This window comes from Tauraco erythrolophus, chromosome 25 (genome assembly GCF_009769465.1).
Source record: "Tauraco erythrolophus isolate bTauEry1 chromosome 25, bTauEry1.pri, whole genome shotgun sequence".
Classification (NCBI taxonomy): Eukaryota; Metazoa; Chordata; class Aves; order Musophagiformes; family Musophagidae; genus Tauraco; species Tauraco erythrolophus.
In genome coordinates, this window is record NC_141489.1 from 2,745,474 (window position 1) to 2,768,066 (window position 22,593).

At 59.7% G+C, this 22,593-nt stretch overlaps 1 protein-coding gene across 1 annotated transcript; it reads left to right on the plus strand.

Annotated features, from left to right (window-relative positions):
* Positions 1–935: 935 nt before the first annotated feature.
* On the plus strand, positions 936–12,550 carry NGFR (nerve growth factor receptor). The gene is made up of 6 exons (XM_086626683.1): positions 936–977; positions 4,584–4,725; positions 8,893–9,252; positions 11,093–11,336; positions 12,013–12,173; positions 12,249–12,550. Exons 1-6 carry the CDS (start codon positions 936–938, stop codon positions 12,548–12,550), a joined length of 1,251 nt encoding a protein of 416 aa, XP_086482809.1.
* Positions 12,551–22,593: the final 10,043 nt, after the last annotated feature.

Genomic DNA, 22,593 nt, shown 5'->3' on the forward strand with positions numbered 1-22,593 from the left:
CATCTACCCACCCTTAACAACCTCACCAGAAAACCCACTCCATTTTTCCAGAGAATCCCACAAAGGGCACTGCTGGCATGGACACACCATGGCAGGGGCCTCACTGGGACAAGGGACAGCCTGTGACACTTCCAACTTCCATCACCGTGGGGTCTGGGCTGGGCAGGACAATGGGCAGAGATGTCCCATGTGAAGCTGGGAGCATCGGGGCAGAGGAGGGTGTGATGTGGGAAGCAGGGAGCCTTTTTCAGGAACCGAAGGACATCAAGATGGGTATTTTTTTTTTAACTGCCAAGGGTGGATTTACTAAAAGGAACAGGCGGTTCCACTCCAGGCACCGCAGCACTGCTGGCCTGCTCCCCACTGGGGGCTTCTCCACGTCACCCGGACCGCTGTCACAGACCCTGGGGGTGTCACCAACCCAGGCACCTGTGGGATGTTGTCCCTTGTCCCACGCAGCCGGAGGAGGTTTGCTCACCCCATCCTGCCCGGAGCAGCGACATCATTCACAGACCCGGCAGGCAGACGGGGAGCGGCGGAGGGCTGGGGCGAGGGACAGATGGACATGGACAGAGAGAGATGGATGGATGGACGGACAGCGGAGGAGGGTGCGTGGAGGCGGACAGATGGGCGTGAATAATGGAGGGGCTGCAGGGAGTCGGCTGGAGACTGAGCGCACCCCAAAAGCGCTTCGTGGGAGGGTGGCGGGCGCTGGGGGTGGGGGGGGTCCGGGCTTTGTGTGCCGGCGGAGGAGGGTGCTGGCTCGGCCGCTCGCCGTGATGCTCCGGGGGCGGAGAGGAGGAGGAGGGGGAGGAGGAGGAGGGACTTGCAGCCCTTTTCTGGCTGCCGCCGAGGCGGCGGGCGGCAGAGGGAGGGCAGCCGGGCCGCGCACCGGCTCTCGGGGGGGGTGACCGGCCCCGCCGCCCCCGCGCACCATGGCCGGGCTCCTGCCGCTGCTGCTGCTCCTGCTCCCGGCGGTGAGTGCGGGGGGCAGCACCCCGGGGGGAGCGCGGAGTCCCCGGGGTCCCGGAGGCAGCAGGCGGGGGTGGGATGGAGGGTCCCAGCGGCACCGCACCGCGGTGTTTGGAGGGTCCCGGGGGTACCAGACTGGCAGACGCGGAGGGTCCCGCATGTACCGGGATGGAGAGCGCTGAGGGTACGGGCGGGAGGTCCCGGGGGTACGAGGCAGGAGGGTCCCGGAGGCACCGGGCAGCAGGGCTGGGGTTGAGGGAGGCGGTCCGGGGGTGCCATGCAGAGCAATTCTGGGTGTAGAAGGAGGGGGTCCGGGGAGGCGGGTGGTGCTCGGAGACCCACAGGGATGGCTTGTGCAGCCCCTCCGATCCCGAGCTCTGTCATCGCTTTACCCGGGAAAAAAAGGATGTCAGAGCCCTCAGTCAATAGGCGAGATGGGGGAGAAGCCGCCCACACCCCACCGTCCTCATCTCCTGCCGTCCCCCATCCCCAAAATCTCCCTTAGACCTTCCCAGCCCCAAACTCGCTGCCCACAGCGAAGGGCACAGACCCTCTTCTCCCCGCCGGGAGCCCCCGGGACGGGCACAGCCCCGGCGTGTGCTGGAGACAGAACTTCAGGGCATGGGGTGGGGGTCAGGAGAGAGGGAAAGGCTTGGAGAAGGCACCGGGTGGGCACACGGGGATGGACCCACCTACCTGGGGCAGAAACAGGGCTTTTGTTGGAGGGGAGGGGGGCGGGATTTGACAGGGGTCCCCGAGGTGTCCTTAGGCAGCCGGACACTTTTTGGGCAGGATATTAAAGCTGGTGTTTTAGGAGTTTCATACAGAGACTGAGGGAGGAGGAGAGCAGAGCGGTGATTGCGGCTCCATGCCGGGGGGTCTCCTTCCCCCGTAGCATCCACAATACTGGGAACGGGACTGGGTTGGCCAAGCTCCCCAGGGACGCTCCTGGCAGTGGGCAGCAGGAAAGACAAGAGCTGTCCCAGCCCTGTGGGTTCAAATGGTTTCACCCCAGGGAATGACCTGCCTCGGGCAGACCCCCCACCCTCCACAGCAGGGCTGGGCTTTGGTGACCCCCAAATCTCACCAGCTGGGGCACTGGCTGCCTTGGGGCTGGATGTGCCCATCAGGATTACACCTACAGAGCTGGGGGGCTGCAGGGTGTGCATGGGGTGAGCCCAGCTGCTCCTTTGAGCCCTCACCCAGGCAGGTCCAGATGTGCACCCACAGCTGTGGCCACAGCCCTGGGGCCACCCAAACCCCGGGCACCCCGCATTCATTGCCTGTTACCTGTGCTGCTTGGCCAGTAGCTCCACATGGGAAGTGGCTGAGCCCTCCCGGTGCTGCTGTGTCGAGGGCTGGCCGGACTCACAGACCTCAGACGTGGCTTTCTCCGCTGCCCAAAGTTTGGGGATCGCTCGGAGCCAGGGATTTGGCTTTTCCTAGACGGGGTGCTTCGCCAAGAAAGGCAGAGCCCGTCTGTCAGGCTCGCGGGTGGTTCGGATCCAGGCTTGCCGCTGGGCCCGTCTCCAGCTGTAGCATCCCCTCCCTTCCCCGCTCCGGTGCGAAGCGATTTTCCGTGCCAGGGCTCCGGAGCTAATGGTGTCGCGCCGAACTCCCGCTTCGTGTAGCTGCCTCCGAGGCCATCTCCTCAACCGGCGGTGCCCGCTAGGACACAAAAACCCGCTGACATGACTCCAAAAGCAATTAAAAGCTTACCGAGGTGTCGCTCGCACCCTCCGTCCGTGCCCCCTTCCTAGGTCCAGCTGTCAAAATGCTTTATGGTGTTAATACCTGTGGCTTTGTCAACAGGAGTTGTGTTAATAACATGCACATTTCAGCGGGCTAATGCAGACCATGTGCCCTGCGTGTGAGAGTGTTAATCTTTAGGGGGGTTTCAGTGCTCGAGAGGGAGAAGTGAAAGGGAAATGGAGAACTGGAAGGGGAACGCAGGCGGAGCGGGGAGGGGTGCAGCACCTGGGGCTGTTGCATTTTCTACAGCATTTAGGAGGGTGGAGGGAGGGTACCTGGAAGCCCTACAAGGAGGGGACATGTGGCCAGACGGGGTCCCTGGGGTCAGCTGCTGGGGGTCCGGGTGTCAGACGGAGAAAGCAGCGGGGCCAGGTCCTGTCCCCACTGGCAGCTTCGCTGCCCGCTGCTATTTATAGCCGGGCACATTTGGCTGCTGCTGCCACAACCGTGGGGAGGTGGGAGAGGGGCAGACCCCTGCCCAAGCAGGGGGGGACATGCTGCAGGGGATGGAGCAGCAGGGCAAGCTCCAGCCAGGTTTGCTGCGATGCCCACCGAGCAGATCTGAGCCCCCAGGAGAGTCATGCAGCCAGCCCACTGCAAAAAAAAAAAAACCCACCACCTCTTCCTCACCCCCAAACCCATTTCCCAGCTGTCATTTGGGGGTGCTACCCAGCACCCCCACTCCTCAAGCCCTGCTGCCTGTGCAGCTGGGACCCAGTGCCCGAGCTGGGTGCCAGCCTGGGCTGGGGAAGCAGAGCCGGGGAGGAGAGCACGGTTTGGAGCGCAGGGTAATTGGAGCACTTTGTCATTCAGATGCCTATAATTGGCGCTGCATTGTCTCCGCCGGGGCCGGATGCTGCCGGATGATGCACAGCGAGTTCATAACCGCCGCATTGTGCGAGGAGGCGGCCAAGTGGCTGACGAGGCATCCAGATGCACGGGGAGGGGGAGCTCCCCCAGGCGTTAGCCGAGTTTCTTCCCCCCAGCCCACAAAAAAAAGACGACAAAAATAAATAAAAATCAGGCTTAGTCGGATGGCAAAGGGATGGTCCGACCCTGGCACACGCCCACCTTGTGAGTGGAGGAAGCCCTGGCAGAGCTCGGATCACCGTGAGCATCCCAGCAGATGCTTCCTCTGGGCCGAGGGGTGTTTTTGGGGAGCAGCTGTCCTGCAAACACCCCCCAGGCTGCAAAGTGCGTGTGCAGGGTGGCTCTGACCCCCACCCCCCGGCTTGTGGCACATTTATTGCTTCCATATGTGACGACAGGTTTTAACGAGCAGGTACATACACTTAACTGCCATCAGACAGCAGCATTGCTGAAGCTCTCGGTGCGCCCTTCAAAGTCTTTGTTTCCATCACGGAGTCTGATTCCTGCTCCCCTGTGCAGAGCTGCCATCCCAGCTATCCCAGCTCTCCATCGCGGCAGGCAGGTCTCCCCAGTGCCAACCTTCGGGCAGTGCCCTGCCTTCCGCCAGGCTGGGGAGGGCTGAATCCTTTGGGATGGCAAAGCAGCTTTAGAGGAGACAACTCAGATGACTGATAAGGGCAAACAATGCTGTAACCTCACAGAAAAGCCCACATCGCTCCCAAAAAAAGCCACCCACCAGCCTGGACTGTGGATACAGGGGCTTTTCTGAGCTTCCTCTCTCAGCAGCTTGGCAGAGGCTTTCTTGATGAGCAAGTTTTGCATAGGAAAGCCATTTCTCCCAGATTCTAATAGGTGACTTCCCTCTAGCCCTGACATAGGATGCCCACCCCAGAGCAGGACCCTACCTGGACGGGATGCATTTCTCCACCCACCCTCGCAGGGACGGTCCCATCACAAGGGTCACCTCCTGGCTCTGTTTTCTCTCCCAGGGACCTGCCTGGGGCTCCAAGGACAAGTGCTTCACCAAGATGTACACGACGAGTGGGGAGTGCTGCAAAGCCTGCAACCTTGGAGAGGGGGTGGTGCAGCCCTGCGGGGTCAACCAGACAGTCTGCGAGCCCTGCCTGGACAGTGAGTACCCGCTGCCCTCCGTGGAGTGCCACAACGGGGCTGCCACGGGGTATGGGGGGTTTTGGGGACCAGGAGCATTAGCAGGTACTCAGGGCTTGCCACATGCATCTTCTTTCCCTCCTGGAAGCATTGCCTGGGCACGATTTGTGCTGTTTGAGTCAACCTTTCCGTGCACAGCCCTTCCACGGACCAGCTCCACCCACGTGCAGCCTCCCCAGGCCACCCATCTCTGCACTGACACTGGGGTCACCACCAGCGCTTCCCCAAAGCATCTGCCCTGCCAATCCCAGCTGCAGATGCAGCAGCTCTCCCTGTTTTAGGACCTGTTGGTGCCAGGCCCCTTTGCCGATCGCCCTTCCAGCATGGTTCCCCTCCTGATACCTCCCTGGTAACCCTCCCTTTTGGATTACCTCCAAAAAATTCCCCTTCCCACACTGGCTGTGTGTCAGTCTCCAATCCAGCCACAGGGACATCTCCTAATAAGCTACCTGTACTTATTTTTTTTTTTTTAAAAAAAAACCCCAACTCTTGTAAAATCTGCAAAATAAAAGCAAGTTTGAGAGGGGAGAAGCAAATCACACAGGTCCCCAAGAGAACAGGGAACAGTTTTCTCTCGGCCAGCTCCAGGCACATTGCCTATGTCAAATGCTTCATAAACGTCGGTGGGAGACGTGTGCTGGAGACCTGCTTAAATGCTTACAGATGAAGGGGTCCAACTAGTGCTGTTTAAACAATGCCATGATAGGCATAAGCAATCTGCCCTTCAAATTTACTGCTGCAAACCCTTTGAAGGCCTTAAGGACAAGTATTTGTAGGAAAAGCTGTGCCAGCCAAGCCCGGAACACTCCAGGGATGGGATTTGAGAGGGGGAAGGGACAGAGCATGGCTAGGGGGGAGCAAAGAGGAGGCAAAGTCTGGGTGGGGAGAAGCAGAGCAGTGCCAGCACGGAGCAGGGGACGGAGCGGTGTCAGGGCAGCGCTAAAAATACCTCTGCTTTCCTGCAAAATCGATGCACGGCGCTCGCCCTCCCAGCGCCGAGCTGCGGGGGCTGAATCCCAGTGACTGCAACCTCGGGGCTGCCGTGCAGGATCACCCCACTGGCACAGCAGGATCAGTCCCTCCAGCGCTGCAGCGGGCTTGGACCCATCTTGCCCCACGTTTGCAGCCAGGGCATTGGGCTCCAGCTCCCGGGTGTGCAGGGCTGTAAATCCACAGGGTCCCTTTGTGTCCCCAGAGATGCTCAGAAAATCCTGTTTCCCAAACCCTGTGCGCTTCCAGGCTGGCAGATGGCTCATCTCCTTGATTTCTTTCTGGGAACTAGGTGGGGATGAAGGGAGTTTCCACCCTCCCTGGAGGACATGGAGAGACCAGGACCATGACCTGGTGTGGAGCTGGATGCCCAGGTACCAGCTGGGGTGCAGGTGCAAGAGCTGCTGCTCTTGTTTGCACCCCAGCTCCTCCTGCCCAGCCCCACATCGCCCCACACCAGGCATTTGCATTTTTGCTGTGGGATTAACAGCAGGCAGCAGCTCTGGTGGGTCTGGGAGCTGAGCTGGAAAGGACCAGGACAAAAGGAGTCTGGCCCCTTCCTCCAGCCCTGCGGGGTGAGGGCAGCCATGAGACCTCCCAGCACCGCACAGGAGACAGAGCAAAGCCCCAGGGCAGCACTTTGTACCCTGCTTAGCTCTGCAGCTGATGCACCAGCAAAGCTGAGCACTCCTGGCCTCCAGGCAGCTGCCAGTCCCCCTCTCTGTGCCTCAGTTTCCCCTCACACCCCTCCATCTGCATCCCGGCAGCTCACAGCCCTGCCACCCCTTCCCGGGGAATAGCTGCTGTGTGGGACACCCCCTCACTTACCTGATGCCCGGCAGTGAGGTGTAACACCTCAGGGCAGGATCAGGCATCTATCATCCTGTTCAGAAGCAACACCAAGGGGGCAACCCACCCCTCCACTGCCTCAAAGAGGAGAAGAAAAGACAAACCGGAGAGTCACAACCAGAACAAAGCCTCTGCGACCCCCCCTGCTTTATACCCCAGCCCTGCCCCAGCTGCAGTCGTTCGTTCCTTCGTTAACGGCAGTATGGACTAATCACCCAAAGCTGGGAGCGGCTGGGTGGGGGTGACCATGGGGTGACTCATGGGTGCAGGTGCTGCAAGGGGGCAAATGCTCCCCCAGCTCTCCTCTGAGCCCAGAGTGGGATTTATTTTGGGGGGGGGGGGAAGAGAAGAAGACGTGCAAACCCCATTGTCAGCCCTTGCCGGGATGGGGAGAGGGTTCTTCGGGTCCTGGGCTCATGCGGATCCCGCTGCCGCGGGCGCTGGGCAGGTGCCGGCAGCCCCGGTCCCCTGCCAAGCGGGGAGGAATGTGGGCACGGCCCTGGGCCGCCCGGCTCCCCACCTCTGCCCCGGGCTGCCTCCGAGCTCTCGCCTTGGATGTCTTCCCGATTCACCAGCCAAATCGTTTTGCAAAAAAAATTCGCTCCACCCCTGCCAAAGCCCACGGGGATGGGGGGCCAGAGGGGCCAGTCCCTGCGTTAGCCCAAATGGCCACTTGCTTTCTTTTTATTATAATTTTCCTTCTCCCCCTCTCTCTGCCAGCCACCCCTGATTGCTGCCTCATGATTTATTTATCCCCCTCGCCCGCCGTCGCTGCGGGAGGGAGGGGGCCCTGGTTGAATCTCGGCTGTAATTGCTCGGCTCCGATACCTTGCTGCCACGGAAAATGTGCCCACTCAGCCGTACGCCTTTCCTGGCCACTTCCCTGCTCTAATGGTGCCCATCAATAATTCAGAATAATGCAAAGGATGAGCCCAGGTTAATGGGAGCCGCGCAGCGGGGCCGGCAGCGAGGCAGCGGCTACTGGCCCAGCCCATGGCAGAGCCGAGGCGGCAGCTCGGGGCCGGTGGCAGCGGAGCGGGTTCAACCCCGGAGTGCTGCAGTCCCCAGGAGGGCACAGGGCAGAGTTGCAGAACACCCATGGGAGATGTTTGGGGGTGGGAATGTCACGGCTGTCACTGCTCAGGGTTTGCTGCAGCTGAGCCGTGGTGGGAAAGAAGGCACCGAGTCTGGGGCGGCACCTCCATCCCACTCCTCCTGTGCAGGCGGATGCTAATTCTGCCCATCACCGTGGTCTCGGGGCTTGTCCTTCCTCTCTATCTTGAAAACAGCCAAAAATTAAGCAGCTCTGCCCTCAGCCTGCCCATGGCTTGGTCTCACTTTGGCTACCCAGGGAGGCTGGAGGCCACTGAGGATGGGTGTTGCTGTCTCCCATGATCATCCCCGGGAGATGGGCAGGAATTAAGGATTAGCAGGTGGCTGGGTTGCCTGACCGAGGAGCCGGGCTAGTGGAGGGACTGCGCTTGATCTCCCGGACACCTTGTCCATCAAGGGTGCTGCTGGACTTTCCCCCAGCGTTTCGGCTGAGGGAAAACGGGATGTTGCGGCAGCGCCGGCTCTCAAGGGATGGATGGGAGGCAGCTGACGCGGGGACAGCAGCTGTGCCCTCCTGGACGGGAGCTGACCCGTCTTCCCAGGCTAAAAATATCTTCAAACACCTTTGGGAGCGAGCAAGGTGGGGAAGGAGAGGGCACGGGGGCAGCTTGCCTGGCTGCAGGATTGATTTCCCTGGCAGAGTCGGTCCTGCAAGGCTGAAACCGGAGAGCGAGGAGCCCCGGGCTCAGAGGAGAGTCAGCAGTCAGTGTTGTAACCTCCCGTTCGCATCACACCCCGCGTCGGGGACACGCGGCCGAGGAGAGGGGCACAGGGTGGCGATGCCCTAAGGGCCCCCCCCCCCTCAGGAAGGATGCGGAGGAGCGAGTGTTCGGGATGCTGGGGAGCAGCGATGGCTGTAGGATGCTTGTGGGGACCATCCAGAGGTTGAAAATGGGGATATGGGGATGGTGCTCCAGCTGGAAACACCTGGATGCTTGGCCAGGGACATGGGCACCAAGTGCTGGGATGGGCACAGTGAGGGCAGCATCCAGCCCTGCCCAGGCTGCGGGAGCTCAGGGGCTGGATCCCCACTGAGCTGGGAATTGGCACGAGCCCATTTTCCCAGCCTGGCACCATTTGGTGATGGGACGAAGCCGGCGCCGGGGACCGAAGTGGCCACGGGGATGGGGCCGCCGCGGTGGGACCGCGCTCACCAAACCCTCTGTCCCCTGCCAGGTGTCACCTACTCGGACACGGTGAGCGCCACGGAGCCCTGTAAGCCCTGCACGCAGTGCGTGGGGCTGCAGAGCATGTCCGCGCCCTGCGTGGAGTCGGACGACGCCGTGTGCCGCTGCGCCTACGGCTACTACCAGGACGAGGCGAGTGGGAGCTGCAAGGAGTGCCGGGTGTGCGAGGTGGGCTTCGGCCTCATGTTCCCCTGCCAGGACTCGCAGGACACGGTCTGCGAGGAGTGTCCCGAGGGCACCTTCTCCAGTGAAGCCAACTTCGTGGATCCCTGCCTGCCCTGCACCACCTGCGAGGAGAACGAGGTGCTGGTGAAGGAGTGCACGGCCATCTCGGATGCAGAATGCAGAGGTAACTGCCTTTTCCGGGGAAAGCTGAGTTTGGAGGGTCTCCTGTAGCGCTCCCTGCCTCAGTTTCCCTTTGCACCATGGCAATAGGGAGGCAGGGGCATGTCCCTGAGTTCAGAGGAGAGGAGAGGACCCCGGTGTCCATCTGAGACCCTCAGCCCTCGGGCACTGCAGCACCCAGCGCTTGCCCCAGGGTGTGCTCAGCCCTTTCCAGGGCTTTCCTTAGCCCGGCTCCTGGCGGGACGCTGCCGTGGGTGCAGGCACTCCGCTGGGTGGCTTTTGGTGGCCAGGACCAGCGAGCGGAGCCGAGAAGTTCACCAGTCTCCATGGCTGCGCTCGCCGCTGTCCGAGCCTTCGTCAGGAGGGAGCTTGGCACCCGATGGGTTTCCGATAGGAATTAACCATCATGGAGAGCCGGGGAGCAGCTGGTCCCCCTACCCAGGAGGGTTCAGTGCCCAGGGGAAGGGGTAAAGCATCATTCACCAGCAGCAGCCCCCCTCTGTGCCAGCCTGCACCCCACTGCCGTGCGCAGCCCCCCGAGGAGCAGCAGAGCTGCTTCGGCCGGGGCCATCCCAGTTGCTCCTTGGCAGCAGCAGCGTGATTCCCTGCCCGGAGCCCGGCCGGGGAGAAAGGAGCTTTGTCCTGGGCGCCGCTGATTCACAGCGCGGGGGCAGCCAGCGCAGCAACCTCGAAAGGGTCGAGTAAATGGAGCCAAAAGTCAAGGAGCACAGGGCCAGCTTTGTCAGCTGGCAGCGGGGCCCCGCCGGAAACGGCGCTGACGGCCACCGAAACGCCGCTCCGAAAGGGCAGTGGGGTCTGGCCAGGGGCCGTGCCGGGAGGGCGAGATGCCAGCTTCTCGCCGTGGCACCTACTCCTTGGGGACATGGCACATCCCTGTGGTGCCCACTCCATCCGTGGACATGGCACATCCCCGTGGTGCCCACTCCATCCGTGGGCACGGCACAGCCCCGTGGTGCCCACTTCATCCATGGACCCAGCACAGCCCCGTGGTGCCCGCTCCATCTGCGGACATGGCACATCCCCGTGGTGCCCGCTCCATCTGTGGACACAGCACAGCCCCGTGGTGCCCACTCCATCCATGGACACGGCACATCCCTGTGGTGCCCACTCCATCTGCGGACACAGCACAGCCCCGTGGTGCCCACTCCATCCGTGAACACGGCACATCCCCGTGGTGCCCACTCCATCCACAGACACGGCACATCCCCATGGTGCCCACTCCATCCATGGACACGGCACATCCCTGTGGTGCCCACTCCATCTGCGGACACAGCACAGCCCCGTGGTGCCCACTCCATCCATGGACACGGCACATCCCCGTGGTGTCGCTGCCAGCAGCCGCAGCCCCTGGAGAGGGGTGCGGGGGGGTTTGGGTGGGAGCTGGCACCCAGGGCAGGGGATGGAGCAGCCACATGCAAGAGCGTTTCCCCGGGGCAAGACGAGACGCATCCGCTCGCTCCGTGGGACACGCCTGGGTGCGTCGGGAACGGGGTGACTCCCAAACAGGGCTGGGCTGGTGGGGTGCGCGGTGGCAGGCAGGGACTGGGGCAAATCCGGGCTCTGGTGCTGCTGGCAGTGGAGGAGCCCGGCGCTGGGCGAGCTGCCGAGGCTGCTGGGCTGCTGCACGGGGGTCCTGGTTCAGGCAGGTGGGCGATGGGAGGCACCCGGAGCCGCATCCTTGGACTCTGGTATCTGATGGGAGCCCAGGGCTCGGTCTGCAGCTTGCAGATTGGTCCCTTCACCAGTTCACCCGCCACATCCCATTACAAGGCAGGACCGGCTGCGTCACTAATTATTCTCATTCCTTTCCTCCTCCCTGGCAGACCTCCACCCTCGCTGGACAACACACACGCCGTCTCTGGTGGGCTCCGACAGCCCCGAGCCCGTCACCAGGGACCCCTTTGGCACCGAGGCGATGCCCAGCACCCTGGCAGACACCGGCACCACCGTCATGGGCAGCTCGCAGCCCGTCGTGAGCCGTGGCACCACCGACAACCTCATCCCCGTCTACTGCTCCATCCTGGCAGCCGTGGTGGTGGGGCTGGTGGCCTACATCGCTTTCAAAAGGTGGGGGACCGAGGCAGCGCCATGGGGTCGTGGCCGAGGGTTTGGGTAGTGGGAAACGGGCTGGACCCCACCTTGGGGGTCCCGCGGCCAGAGCTGTCCCCAGCAAGGGAGGGAAGGGGACCAGGCTGGGTGGGTAGGAGCCAGATTTCCAAAAATGCCCGAGAAATCAGGTGGTTAAGGGTGAAAGGGGAGATGGCAGCAGGGTGGGGGAGCCCTCATTGCAAACATCCCGCCGCTGCCCGGCCCCTGCTCTTTCCAGCACGCCGCGGGCGGCCGTCACGGCCGATCACGCTCAGCGGCTCATCCCTGGGTTTGCACCTGGTGCTGGATGGGCTGGGGCTGGCTCGGTGGCTCCTCGGGCACCCTGGGCTGGAGGCACCCCGAGGGTGGGGGGACACCCACAGGCAGCCCCTGTGAGCCCTGGTAGCGTGTTTTGGCAGCAGCTGGGTGCAGGAGGGAGCCCTGCCCTGGTCCCTTGTGAAGCTCAGGAGCTCAGCACCTCCAAACACCAATTTAAACCAATCTGGCCACCATGCTGGAGAGGTTGAGGCTGCGGGAGGAACGCTTCTCCCTGGGGAACAGCGGTGCCAGGAAAAGGGGACAAAGCAACAAACCTGCTCCCGAGCCCGGGGGCCCGTCGCCACCGGCTGTCACCTCCCTGCTGCCCTCCCCGCAGGTGGAACAGCTGCAAACAGAACAAGCAAGGGGCCAACAACCGCCCGGTCAACCAGACGCCTTCGCCGGAGGGCGAGAAGCTGCACAGCGACAGCGGCATCTCGGTCGACAGCCAGAGCCTGCACGACCAGCAGCCACCCGGCCAGAGCACCCAGGGAGCAGGTAGGGTGAGGTGGGGGCTGCAGGGTGGGCAGGGGTACCCCCAGAAGGGGTTTAACGGCGCTTCATCCATGCCAGCACCCAAGGGAGACGGGAACCTCTACACCAGCCTGCCGCCCAGCAAGCAGGAGGAGGTGGAGAAGCTGCTGGGCAGCTCGGCGGAGGAGACGTGGAGGCAGCTGGCGACGGAGCTGGGCTACAAAGAGGATCTCATAGACTCCTTCACCCGGGAGGAATCGCCCGCCCGGGCGCTCCTGGCTGACTGGTCCTCCAAGGAGACGGCCACCCTCGACGCCCTGCTCGCCGCCCTGCGCAAGATCCAGCGCGGGGACATCGCCGAGAGCTTGTACAGCGAGTCCACGGCCACCTCCCCTGTCTGAAGGGTGGCCCGGGGTGGCCCCACGGGGTCCCCTTCCCCTTCACCCCCTCGCCTCTCCCCTCCCTGGCACCCAGAGCCCCGGTGGGGAGGGTGGGAAGGAAGCGAGGGCTCCCCGGGCCCCCCGATTTACGGTCCTGTATGCACTGAGCTCCTGTTTTCGGTATCGCCCCCTCCCCATGCCACCTCCCCCGGGCAGCCCCTAAGGGGCTGGGTAGGGGGCTCGGTCCCACTCAACGCCCAAAGCCCATCTGCTGCCAGAGCATCCTCTGCAGCCCCGTGAGGCTGGACGGACGGACGGGCAGAGGGATGCAGGAACGAGCACTGTGTTCTGAGCTCTCTCCCCTTCCAGCCCCTTCTCCCTACTCTTTGGGGCTCCAGTTCTCCTCTTCCTCCTTGGTCTTCCTCCTTGGCCCTCCCCACCGCTATCTCCTGTTCTCCTCCAATGCCCTGAAATCCAGCTTTTTTCCCCAAAAAGTGCAGGCTGGGCTGGGCACGGAGAGAACCGGAGCTGCTGTACCCAGATTTGGGGAGGGGGCTGGTCCCACGGCTGGGCTGTGCCACGGAGGGTGGGCTGGGGGAAAAGGACTGTGCTTCCAGCAGCTCAACCTACACTGTGAAATTTGGGGGGCGCAGCCCCCAACACGTGCTCCGCGGGACTGCCAGCGTTTGATCTCGGTGAGAAGCAGCCAGGACCACCCAAAAAATTAGGGGCCAGATCTCTGGGTGCCACGACTGCCCTGCCTGCGCCCAGCTCTGGGTGTCCTGGAGCTACTCGGGAGGACACTGAAGGTCTAAAGGGCTCCAAAAGTGCCTGCCCGCAGCGGGGGCACGTCGAAAGGGCTCAGCTCGTGCCGCTGGCACTGGCCCCGGGAGCGGAGCCGCCGCCGTTGCACTGTCCCTGCTCGCCCGCAGACCCGGGGCTGGGGGTCCTGAATCCCCTCCCCCCAGCTTGTAAGGGCTCCTTGTCCTCCAGCACTGTGAAGGGGGGCTCCAAAATGCCCCTGCTCCCTCCCCTTTGCCTCCGTCCAGGCGCACGGCGGGTGCTGCCCACCCTGGGTGCACTGACTGCTGCCCAGGGCCACCCTTGGGTGGGCTCCGCACGTGGCTTTGCTGGGACCCCACTCACCACCTCCACCTCTCCAGAGCTGTAAATGCATTTTCTTGGCATATCAGCTCCCGGCTCACTCACGGGTGGGCGAGCACCCCAGTCCCCCCCTCCCCATCAGCTGGCACCGAGCAGCCAGCTCGGTCCTGGGGGATGTCCCCGGAGCATCCTGGGCTTTTTGCAGAGGAAGGACTGCAGGGCGAGCTGGTGCACAGCACCGGTGCTGGCTGCATCCGCACCTCCGGACTGCCCCTTCGCCTCCGGCTTCAGCCAGAAACTCTTTCCTGAAGGCAGAAGGTGATTTTTCCTCCCCTCTTCAAGGAGATACGCAAGACTTGTAAATAATATCGTCTGGTTTTACTAACTGCTCGGTGTTTCTACGTGGGACGGGGGTGATGGTGCCCACGCCGGCTCTCCCTGCTCTTCCTCGCAGCCTTCCCACCCGCCAGGTGAGCTGTCAGTTTGCAGCTGGAGCCTTCGGTCCCACCTTGTTTCTGGCCTTAAAGACTCACTGGGGTGGCAGGGAAACACACCCCCCACCCCAAAAATCGCTGCGGCGGCTCCCTGAGGAACTTGGCAAGGTGGAAGGATTTGGCTGTTCCCGGCGGAGCTGCCAGGAGGGATCGCTCAGCGCTTCCCAAGGGATCAGAGCCTGCGTCAGTGGGATTCAAGCACCCAAGTGCTTCAAAAGCTTTTGGGAATTTTGCCTCCTGTGCTTTGGATGATGAAGCGGGATGGGCTGAACGCGGATCTCCGGGATGGGGTACTCGATGGCTCCTGCCCTCGTGCAGCAGAAGAGCAGAGATCCCTCGGGATGAACAGCCCCGCGACGCTTTGGCCGCCGGCTGCCCGTGCCAAACCCATCGCTTGGAAACACTCGGCCCCGACACGGCTGCGTGTCCCACGTCTGAGTCCCGACTTTCTCCCATCACTAAAATCCGAGGAAACTGCCCCAAGTTTGCAACGCCACTTCCAGCGGGTGACTCCGGCTTGCGAGTCCCCGGGCTCCTGCCAGACCAAGCCATCCCCAGGGATGCTTTCGGATGAATTTCAGCGTTGTTTGGATGAATTTCAGGTTGTTTCCATTGATCCCTTTTTTTTTTTCAGTGAAGCGACTCGAATAGGGACTAAGGGCGCCTGGAATAAAGTGGCCGGATCAAAAGCCAAACAAACTGCCTGGTTCAGTCTGACAAGCCAACCTGGCCCTAACTTTGCCAGCTGGAAATTGCTTTTCTTCAGGACAATATTGCCACGGTCTCAGGTTTCGATTGCCATAGTTTAAGGGATTTTTTCCTCAGGGCTGAGGAAACGGAGACAAACTCAGCATCCAAAGAAAAGCCATGGGATGCCTCAAATCCCTGGTTGCAGGAAACAAACAACAAGAAAATTCAAAAAAAAAAAAAAAAGGAAAAACAAGCCAAAGTTAGTGCTCGTCGTTACGTTTTGTGTCCTTTTCTAATGTTTCTGTTGTACAAAGAACGTGTTTTTCCCCACTCACCCCTCTGTAATGCCAGTGCCGATTTATTAGGAAGTTTCACGGTGCAGAAATAGCCATCGTAGAAGGAGTTGGGGGGTTTGCGGGTGGGGTGTGAGCAGCATGAGGTGGGGGGGCGATGCACGGGGGGTGGGAGCTGTCCTTGTGTATCCGTCGGATGCCAATAAAGAGCATCACTCCGTCGGTGTCCGGCTTGTTTTTTTCCCCCACCTCCAAAAACTGAGGTTTGCGAGTAGGAACGATGGCCTCGAAGCTTTCAAAAGTGTTTTTTTTTTAAATTCTTTCCTCCCTATCCTCCTATTTTAACCTTATAAACGGCAGGAATGTGAAGTCTGATCTTATCTGATGGAGGAGGATTTCTTGGGAGCGCGCGGCGGAGGCTCGGACCTCGGCCAGGAACGCGGCGGCCGGAGTTTCGCTCGATTTATCCAGCCGTGCACCAGAACTTATTGAGGTGCTGGGCAGCATCCTGAGCATCCCTCCCAGCGCTGCCTCCACGCTCCTGCCTTCCACGTTGGGAAAAAAAAAAACAGAAAAAGAGGGCAGCTGCCTCCTGCTGCCCCTCTGAGTTGTTTCAGCTGCTGTAAAAGAGCATTAAAAGGCTCAAGTCCACTTATTTGGAAGCATTGGAACTAGATAATCATAGAATCATAGAATGGTCAGGGCTGGAAGGGACCTTCAAAGGTCATCTAGTCCAACCCCCCTGCAAGGAACAGGGATATCTCCAACTAGATCAGGTTGCCCAGGGCCTCGTCCAACCTGGCCTTGAACGTCTCCAGGGATGGAGCATCTACCACCTCTCTGGGCAACCTGTTCCAGTGTTCTACAACTCTCACGGTAAAAAATTTTTTCCTAATATCCAATCTAAATCTACCTCCCTCTATTTTAAAACCATTACCCCTTGTCCTATCACAACTGGCCCTCCTGAACAGCCTCTCCCCATCTTTCTTGTAGGCCCCCTTGAGGTACTGGAAGACCGCTATAAGGTCACCCCGGAGCCTCCTCTTATCGAGGCTGAACAGCCCCAATTCTTTCAGCCTGTCCTCATAGGAAAGGTGCTCCAGCCCTCTTATCATCTTTGTGGCCTCCTCTGGACCCTCTCCAACTGGTCCATGTCCTTCTTATGTTGGAGGCTCCAGAACTGGACGCAATACTCCAAGTGAGTAATCCTTCAGGTCCCCTTCCACCCCAAACCGTTCTATATGATATGTAGATGCTGGAGTAAAGCAGATCTAAGGATTGGGTTCAATGGAGTCGAGAAGCAAAGGAGATGCAGTTCAGGAATAGTACACACTATCAAAAGCAGAACTTTAGTAAACTTGAAAGTTTTACTACATGCACACGTGCTTTGGGCACAAGGCACCTGTTTCCGCACCCCGGTGCTGTTAGTGATGCTGCCCTCAGCACCCCGAGGTGCAGGATCGGCCTCCCGGGATCCTAAACGAAACCCCCAGACCTGGAGAGATGTGTTTAGGTGGGGGCAAGTTTTTGCAACGAGGCCAGGAAGGGCTTGGAGGGCTCAGCTCCGGGCGGGCAAAGGGATGCAGGGTGCATTTCTGCTGGGAAACACTCACACAGCCCTTGGGCACCCATATTCCAGGGGGGAAAAACCAAACAGGTGCGGTGACAGGTAAAGCTTGTCCCAAACAAGAGGTTGGCTCTTGCCCCAAAGAGCTTCCACGGGCTCCGAGGAGGGCACGTGCCCCCAGCGAGGGCAGCCGGACCGCGCGGGGCCGATGTCGGAGCCGCTCGCGCAGCATCGCGTGGGGGTTCGCACGCCGAAGGATTTACGGCGGCGCTTTGTAAGAGCTCGAAATAGGATGCTGAAGCGTTCCTGGGTTTATTTTCGGCTGCCCTGGGTCGCTCTCTAGCAGGAAACGTAATGAGGACCAGGACTGCACACACATAAAGAGCCTTCCCTTTCCCTTTTTTTTTTTTACCAGGCTCCCACACAGTACTGCAAATAAACAAGGGAAAATAATTGCAATCAATCCATTAGGTTTAATCTGCTTCCTCTTAATCCCCACCCTCCCCTGGGAAATTGGCTGGGATGGAGAAGAGGAGCTGCCAGCCCTGAGCTTTGGGGTTTCTGCCTGCAGCACCCAGGAACGGAGCCTGGAGCTGCCTGGGGAGAGCCCGGCGGGGACAAGGAGCATCCTCTCCCTCCATCATCCTCCCTGCATCCGTGGCTGAAGCCGTGCTGGGGGGAGAGAGAGGGAAGGAGCTTTGCAAGGCGGTCTTCATGTGTGGGATCAGCTGCGTGAGATGATCCTTGGGGAGAGCGACCTGATTTATGGGTAGTGCTGGGGAGGGGGAAAGAAAAAAAAAAAAACAATAAGATCTGGAAAGGAGCCTGATGTTTGCATCGGCTGGTGAGCAGGGCTGGGGAAAGGGCCCTGGAAAACTTCCTTCCCCTTCTTTATGGGTGCCTGGGGAGGCAGAGAGTGGCCCCCTGCTTAATCTGGCATCTGCTGTCAGGAGTTCTGGAGGGGCTGGGGCTGGTGCGGGGGTGGGAAGTGGAGGAGGACAGCCACTGGCACGGGAGCACTGGGACAGACCCACCCACCCGCTCCGGCCACCATCACTCCCAGCAAAGCGCCACGGCTTTGCTAAACCGCTCAGCGTCCTCAGCAGCCACCGAGAAAAAGGGAAAAAAACAAAACCCCAGATGTTTAAACCCCACGGATGCACCGAGACGCTTTCAGGTCAATCCCTGACCCCCACGGAGAGCCGGGACCTTCCCTGCGCAGCGGGACAAAGATGGGAAAAGCAAGCTGAGCTCGGAAGCGAACCGAGCAGGCGTTCCGCAGGTTCCCCTGGCAACTTAGCATGGATTTGGGGGTGCAGCCAGCCACAAAGAGGGGGGATTTGGAGATGCTTCATACCCCGACCCCGGCAACAACCCCGACCTGGGAACAGGGGCACGAGCATCAGCACCAGCGTCAGCAGCCCCGTCTCTCCCGCTTTGCACCCCTGGGCAAAACCTGCCTCCCGTATGCCGGTGAGAGCTGCCTTCCCAAATAATGGGAAGCAGGTTGTTGGCAAAGCCGGGGGCGCCGGGGTGATGGCTGGGTGCCAGCACTGGGCACGGTACAGCCCTGCAGCTGTAACTGTGGATGCTGTTGCAGCATCCAGAAGCTCCATCAGGAACTGGGGCTGTGTCTGGGGCAGGATAAACCTGGGACAGGATAAACCTGGGATAGGATATACCTCAGGCAGGATAAATCTGGCCCAGGATAAACCTGGGGCAGGATAAACCTGGCCCAAACAGCAACAGGACTAGCCAGTGGGTGAAAAAAAAATGACATGCCCGGGTGCTTGGCGAGGCAGCACGGAGGTGGGACGGTCTCTGCATCTCAGGGTGTCCCCACCACCCCGTATGAAGTAGGGGACACAGGGGAGCAGAACGTGGGTGTCCTGGCACCAGTTATCCTGGGACAGGGATGTCTGAGCAGTGAGGGTGCCAAGACCAGCCCCTGCAGCCACCCTACCCGAGACCACCTCTAATTCAACGTACCCAAGAGATATTGCATCTCACCTGGGAAGGAGGGACAGCACTGCTACACCAGTGGGGATGGAAGGGGAAGCCAAACCCTGTCTTTCTCCTTCCTCTTCTTCTTCTCCTTCTTCTTCCCCAAATCTCCCCCAGGTGATCCCGCTTTGCTGCAGCTGGGTGCAAACCAAGAGAGGTGGTGATGGGGCTTTACTTTAATGGACATGGCCTTCCTGGAGAGAGCAGGGAGAGGTTAAATGGCTCCAGATGGATGGGGGGGTGGAATTTGCAAGGGAGACGATATTAGCAGGGATAGAGCAGCCAGGGCAAGGCAGCAGGTGCCCCCAAGCACGTGCAATTCTTGTTGAACCATCTCAGCGAGACCCAGCACAGAGGGTCTGGCACAGGGCGTGCGAGATGTTGCCCAAAACATGCTGAGAAAACCCAGCCCAACAACGAGAGAGGGAGGGAGCAAGTGACGGAGCCACCCAGGGAACCCCAAAGTGACTCCCCAGCCAGGCGGGCGGCGGGATAAACGGGGCGAGAAACACTGCGGTTTCCCTCGAAGCATCGCTCTGAGATGTGAATCGCGGCTGGCTGGTAACTCCACCACCACTGCAGGCTCCTGCACCAAGGCTGGCTCCGTCTGGAGCTCAAAAGAAGCCGCCTGGGTATGGAGCAGAGCTTTTGTTTTGGCAGACAGGCAGCGAAGTGCCACCTTGGAGCGTTGGAAGGGAGCCGAGAGCGGCGGAAGCATCGACAGCAGCTCCCCGAAAGCCCGTCCTGCTCCTGCGAAAGGCTTCGAGCTCCGCACAGCACCTCGGCGCTGAGCGATTCCGTAGGAACCTTGCCAACACCTCGTTTTCCTGCTCTTTTAATTATTTCCTTTCCTTAAGTATGGAAGGGGAAGGGGTGGGGGGATGATTTACAGGGACTGGGAGAAAGGAGTCGGGTTGAGTTTCCTTCCAAAACGGGGCTGAAGATAAAATCACCCCAGAATAGGGATAAAAACCTCCGAGGGGTCTGGAAGAATTGACTTTCTCCTTCTTCTGAGGGAGGATGAGGCAGATGAAGGAGATTTTAATTCCCAGGCAAATTGAAGATGAGTTTCAGCCAGGACATTGCTGCTTCCAGGGCCCTTTGTTCCCAGGTTGAACGTGTAAACCCTATCCTGGGAAAATTGCCCCATCCTGGGTGCAAAATCAGACTGAAATGCAGACTGGAAGGATGGTAAAGAAGTTTTTAGTTCCCTCAAAAGATGAAAAACCCCATGTAACTCATTCAGCTCATCAGTTCCCCCTCAGCCATTACTTGGAGACTCATTTTCCCCATTTGAAAACCAGAACAAACACAAATCTTCTTCAGATACACTCTCCCAAGTGAGTTTATTCCTCATTTTTAAAGAAATATTTTATTATTTTATTTATTGTTTTTCACCTCTGGCTGCTGGGTGTTGAAAACGACTCTTTGTTTTCGAGAAAAAACCCAAAAAATCAAAATAAAATTTTCATTAGATGCAAAATGAGACTCTTCCAAGCAAAGAGAGCGGAGAGCAGCCTCCGGACCGGGTGGACGATCAACGGAGTTTTTGCTTCGCGAAACTCCATCGACCATCCGCCGGGACCGGAGGCTGCTCTCCACTTTGCAAAACTGCCAGATTAAACACTTAAAAATCCAGATTTCTGGTTTTCCAACTAGGGAGGCCGGGCTGGGTGCCAGGCGAGCCGTGGGAAGGCAGCAAACCAGCCGCCAACTCCAATTCCCCGGCACTGACCCTCGTGCATGATCTCCCTTCCCATCCCCGGCCACGTCCTTGTCCCCTTTTCCTTGATTCTTGGAAAAGACTTGGGGTTTTTCAGTTTGTTCTTCGAAATCCAGCAAAATCTCGGAGCAGCCACTTCTCCCCAGCTTCCCACGGCGCTTTGTGTCCCGGTGCTGCTGGGGATGGGTCACCACTACGGCGGCTTCGTGATAAAACCTGATTCTCGCGAATATTCAGCAAGAGTGAAGAGTGAAAAAGAAAGAACTGATGTGAGGCCAGCGAGGATTTTACTCAGCTCCTGAGCAAGGAGGAAAATCTCCCTCCCGCAGGTCCGGCTTGTCTTTAAGCTCAAATCCATCCTACACAAATTCTTTCCCTCCCCCCTCCCTGTTTCCCTTGCGCGGCTCTGTAGCTGGAAGGGTTTTGTTCCATCTCTAATTGCTTCAGCCCTGCTTTTCAGCCTGGAATAATCAGGGCTTTCTGGAAAGATGCTTCGGTTCAGCCCTGGAAAATACCCAAGGCAACACACACGCAAGTGCAAGGTCAAAAAAAACCCAACCAAAACCAGAGGCGTAAAACAGTTGCAGATCTGTGGGTGGATAACTATCACCACCAGCCCCAACTGAAGCCCAATCCAAGGTTTTCCAAAATATCCCGAGGGAAGCAGCATCCCGCCCATGCGCCTGGACCACGCAGGGCACGTGCGTCCTTGCTGCTCCTCACCCGTTCTGGTGACTCAAAGCCAGAGGCACCGAAATAACAATTTTAGACTAAAATCTGGTGCAAACCTAAATAAAGTACCAGTGTGCTTGGGTCAGGTGCTGGTACATCCCAACACAAGAAGGACATGGAGCTGTTGGAGCAGAGCCAGAGGAGGCCACGGAGATGATTCGAGGGCTGGAGCACCTCTGCTATGGAGACAGGCTGGGAGAGTTGGGGCTGTTCAGCCTGGAGAAGAGAAGGCTCCGGGGAGACCTTCCAGCACCTTCCAGTGCCTAAAGGGGCTACAGGAAAGCTGGAGAGGGGCTTTGGACAAGGGCATGTAGTGACAGGACATGGGGCGATGGCTTTAAACTGAAAGAGGGGAGATTTTTATAAGATCCAAGAAATTCTTCCCTCTGAGGGTGCTGAGGCACTGGAGCAGGTTGCCCAGAGAAGCTGTGGCTGCCCCATCCCTGGAAGGGTTCAAGGCCAGGTTGGATGGGGCTTTGGGCAACGTGGTGTAGTGGAAGGTGTCCCTGCCCATGGCAGGGGGGTGGAACTGGACGGTCTTGAAGGTCCCTTTCAACCGCAACCCATTCCATGATTCCATATGGGTCCCCAGTGCGGTGGGGGGACAGCCTGGGCTGGGGTTTAAGCACGATTAGTGGAATGAGGTTGTGGGAATATTAGTGAGGAGAAGAACAAAGTCCCCAGGCCCTGGTGATGCCCATCTGAGCCCGACATGGGACCCCAGCACCCACAGCCCCCTCCGAGAGAGGGGCTACCCCTCCGCCAGGCTCAGGAGTCCTCACCTTCCTCCCCCCAGTTTGCTGCTCCACCAAGGTGCTCCCAGGCACCCAGTGCTGCTGGAAGGGGAACAAAAACCAAGGTGAGGTGTGGGTGCCACGGTCCCATACCATGGCCAGGAGCGTGGCTGGGAAATGGGGGGGATGTGCTGCCACCCCCAGCCCCACTCTCTGCAGAGAGCCCAGGTTAAGGGCACACGGGGGGGCGAGGGCTGCGCCAGCGGCACAGTCCTGCTCTCCAGGGCCGGGTGAGAAGGGTACCCAGCCCCCGCAGACATGCCTAGGGAGGGGGGTCGATTGCAGCCACACACCTCTGAGACCCCCCCCCAGGCAGGGCTGCCCGCACAGCCCCAGGAAAGAGCCACAGACCCACCGTTTCCTTCCAAAGAGCCTCAATTTTACACTTGAAGTGAAAGGATTGAAACGTTTATGATTGAGCCCAGGCTAAAAGTTCCTGGGAATTGCCCGGGCGACCATATGGATTTGTTCCCTGGCTTAAAAAACACAAACACAAAACCTCAAAGACACCCCCACCCCCCACCCCCCTCCCCTCGGCTCCCAAAAAGCCTCTCGCTCTGCAGCCGCAGCCGCTGGTTTCAATTATCTCCGTGATTAACTTTCTTCGTTTTACAGGCGGTTCCTGCCAGGCACCCCCATTCCCACCCCGCTGCGGTGCGACGG

Excerpts from the sequence above, each read along its gene's own strand:
- NGFR (XM_086626683.1), top strand. The coding sequence starts at position 936 with ATGGCCGGGCTCCTGCCGCTGCTGCTGCTCCTGCTCCCGGCG. Across the intron at positions 4,726-8,892 it reads CTGCGAGCCCTGCCTGGACA|GTGTCACCTACTCGGACACG; the intron begins GTGAGTACCCGC and ends GTCCCCTGCCAG. Across the intron at positions 12,174-12,248 it reads CCAGAGCACCCAGGGAGCAG|CACCCAAGGGAGACGGGAAC; the intron begins GTAGGGTGAGGT and ends CATCCATGCCAG.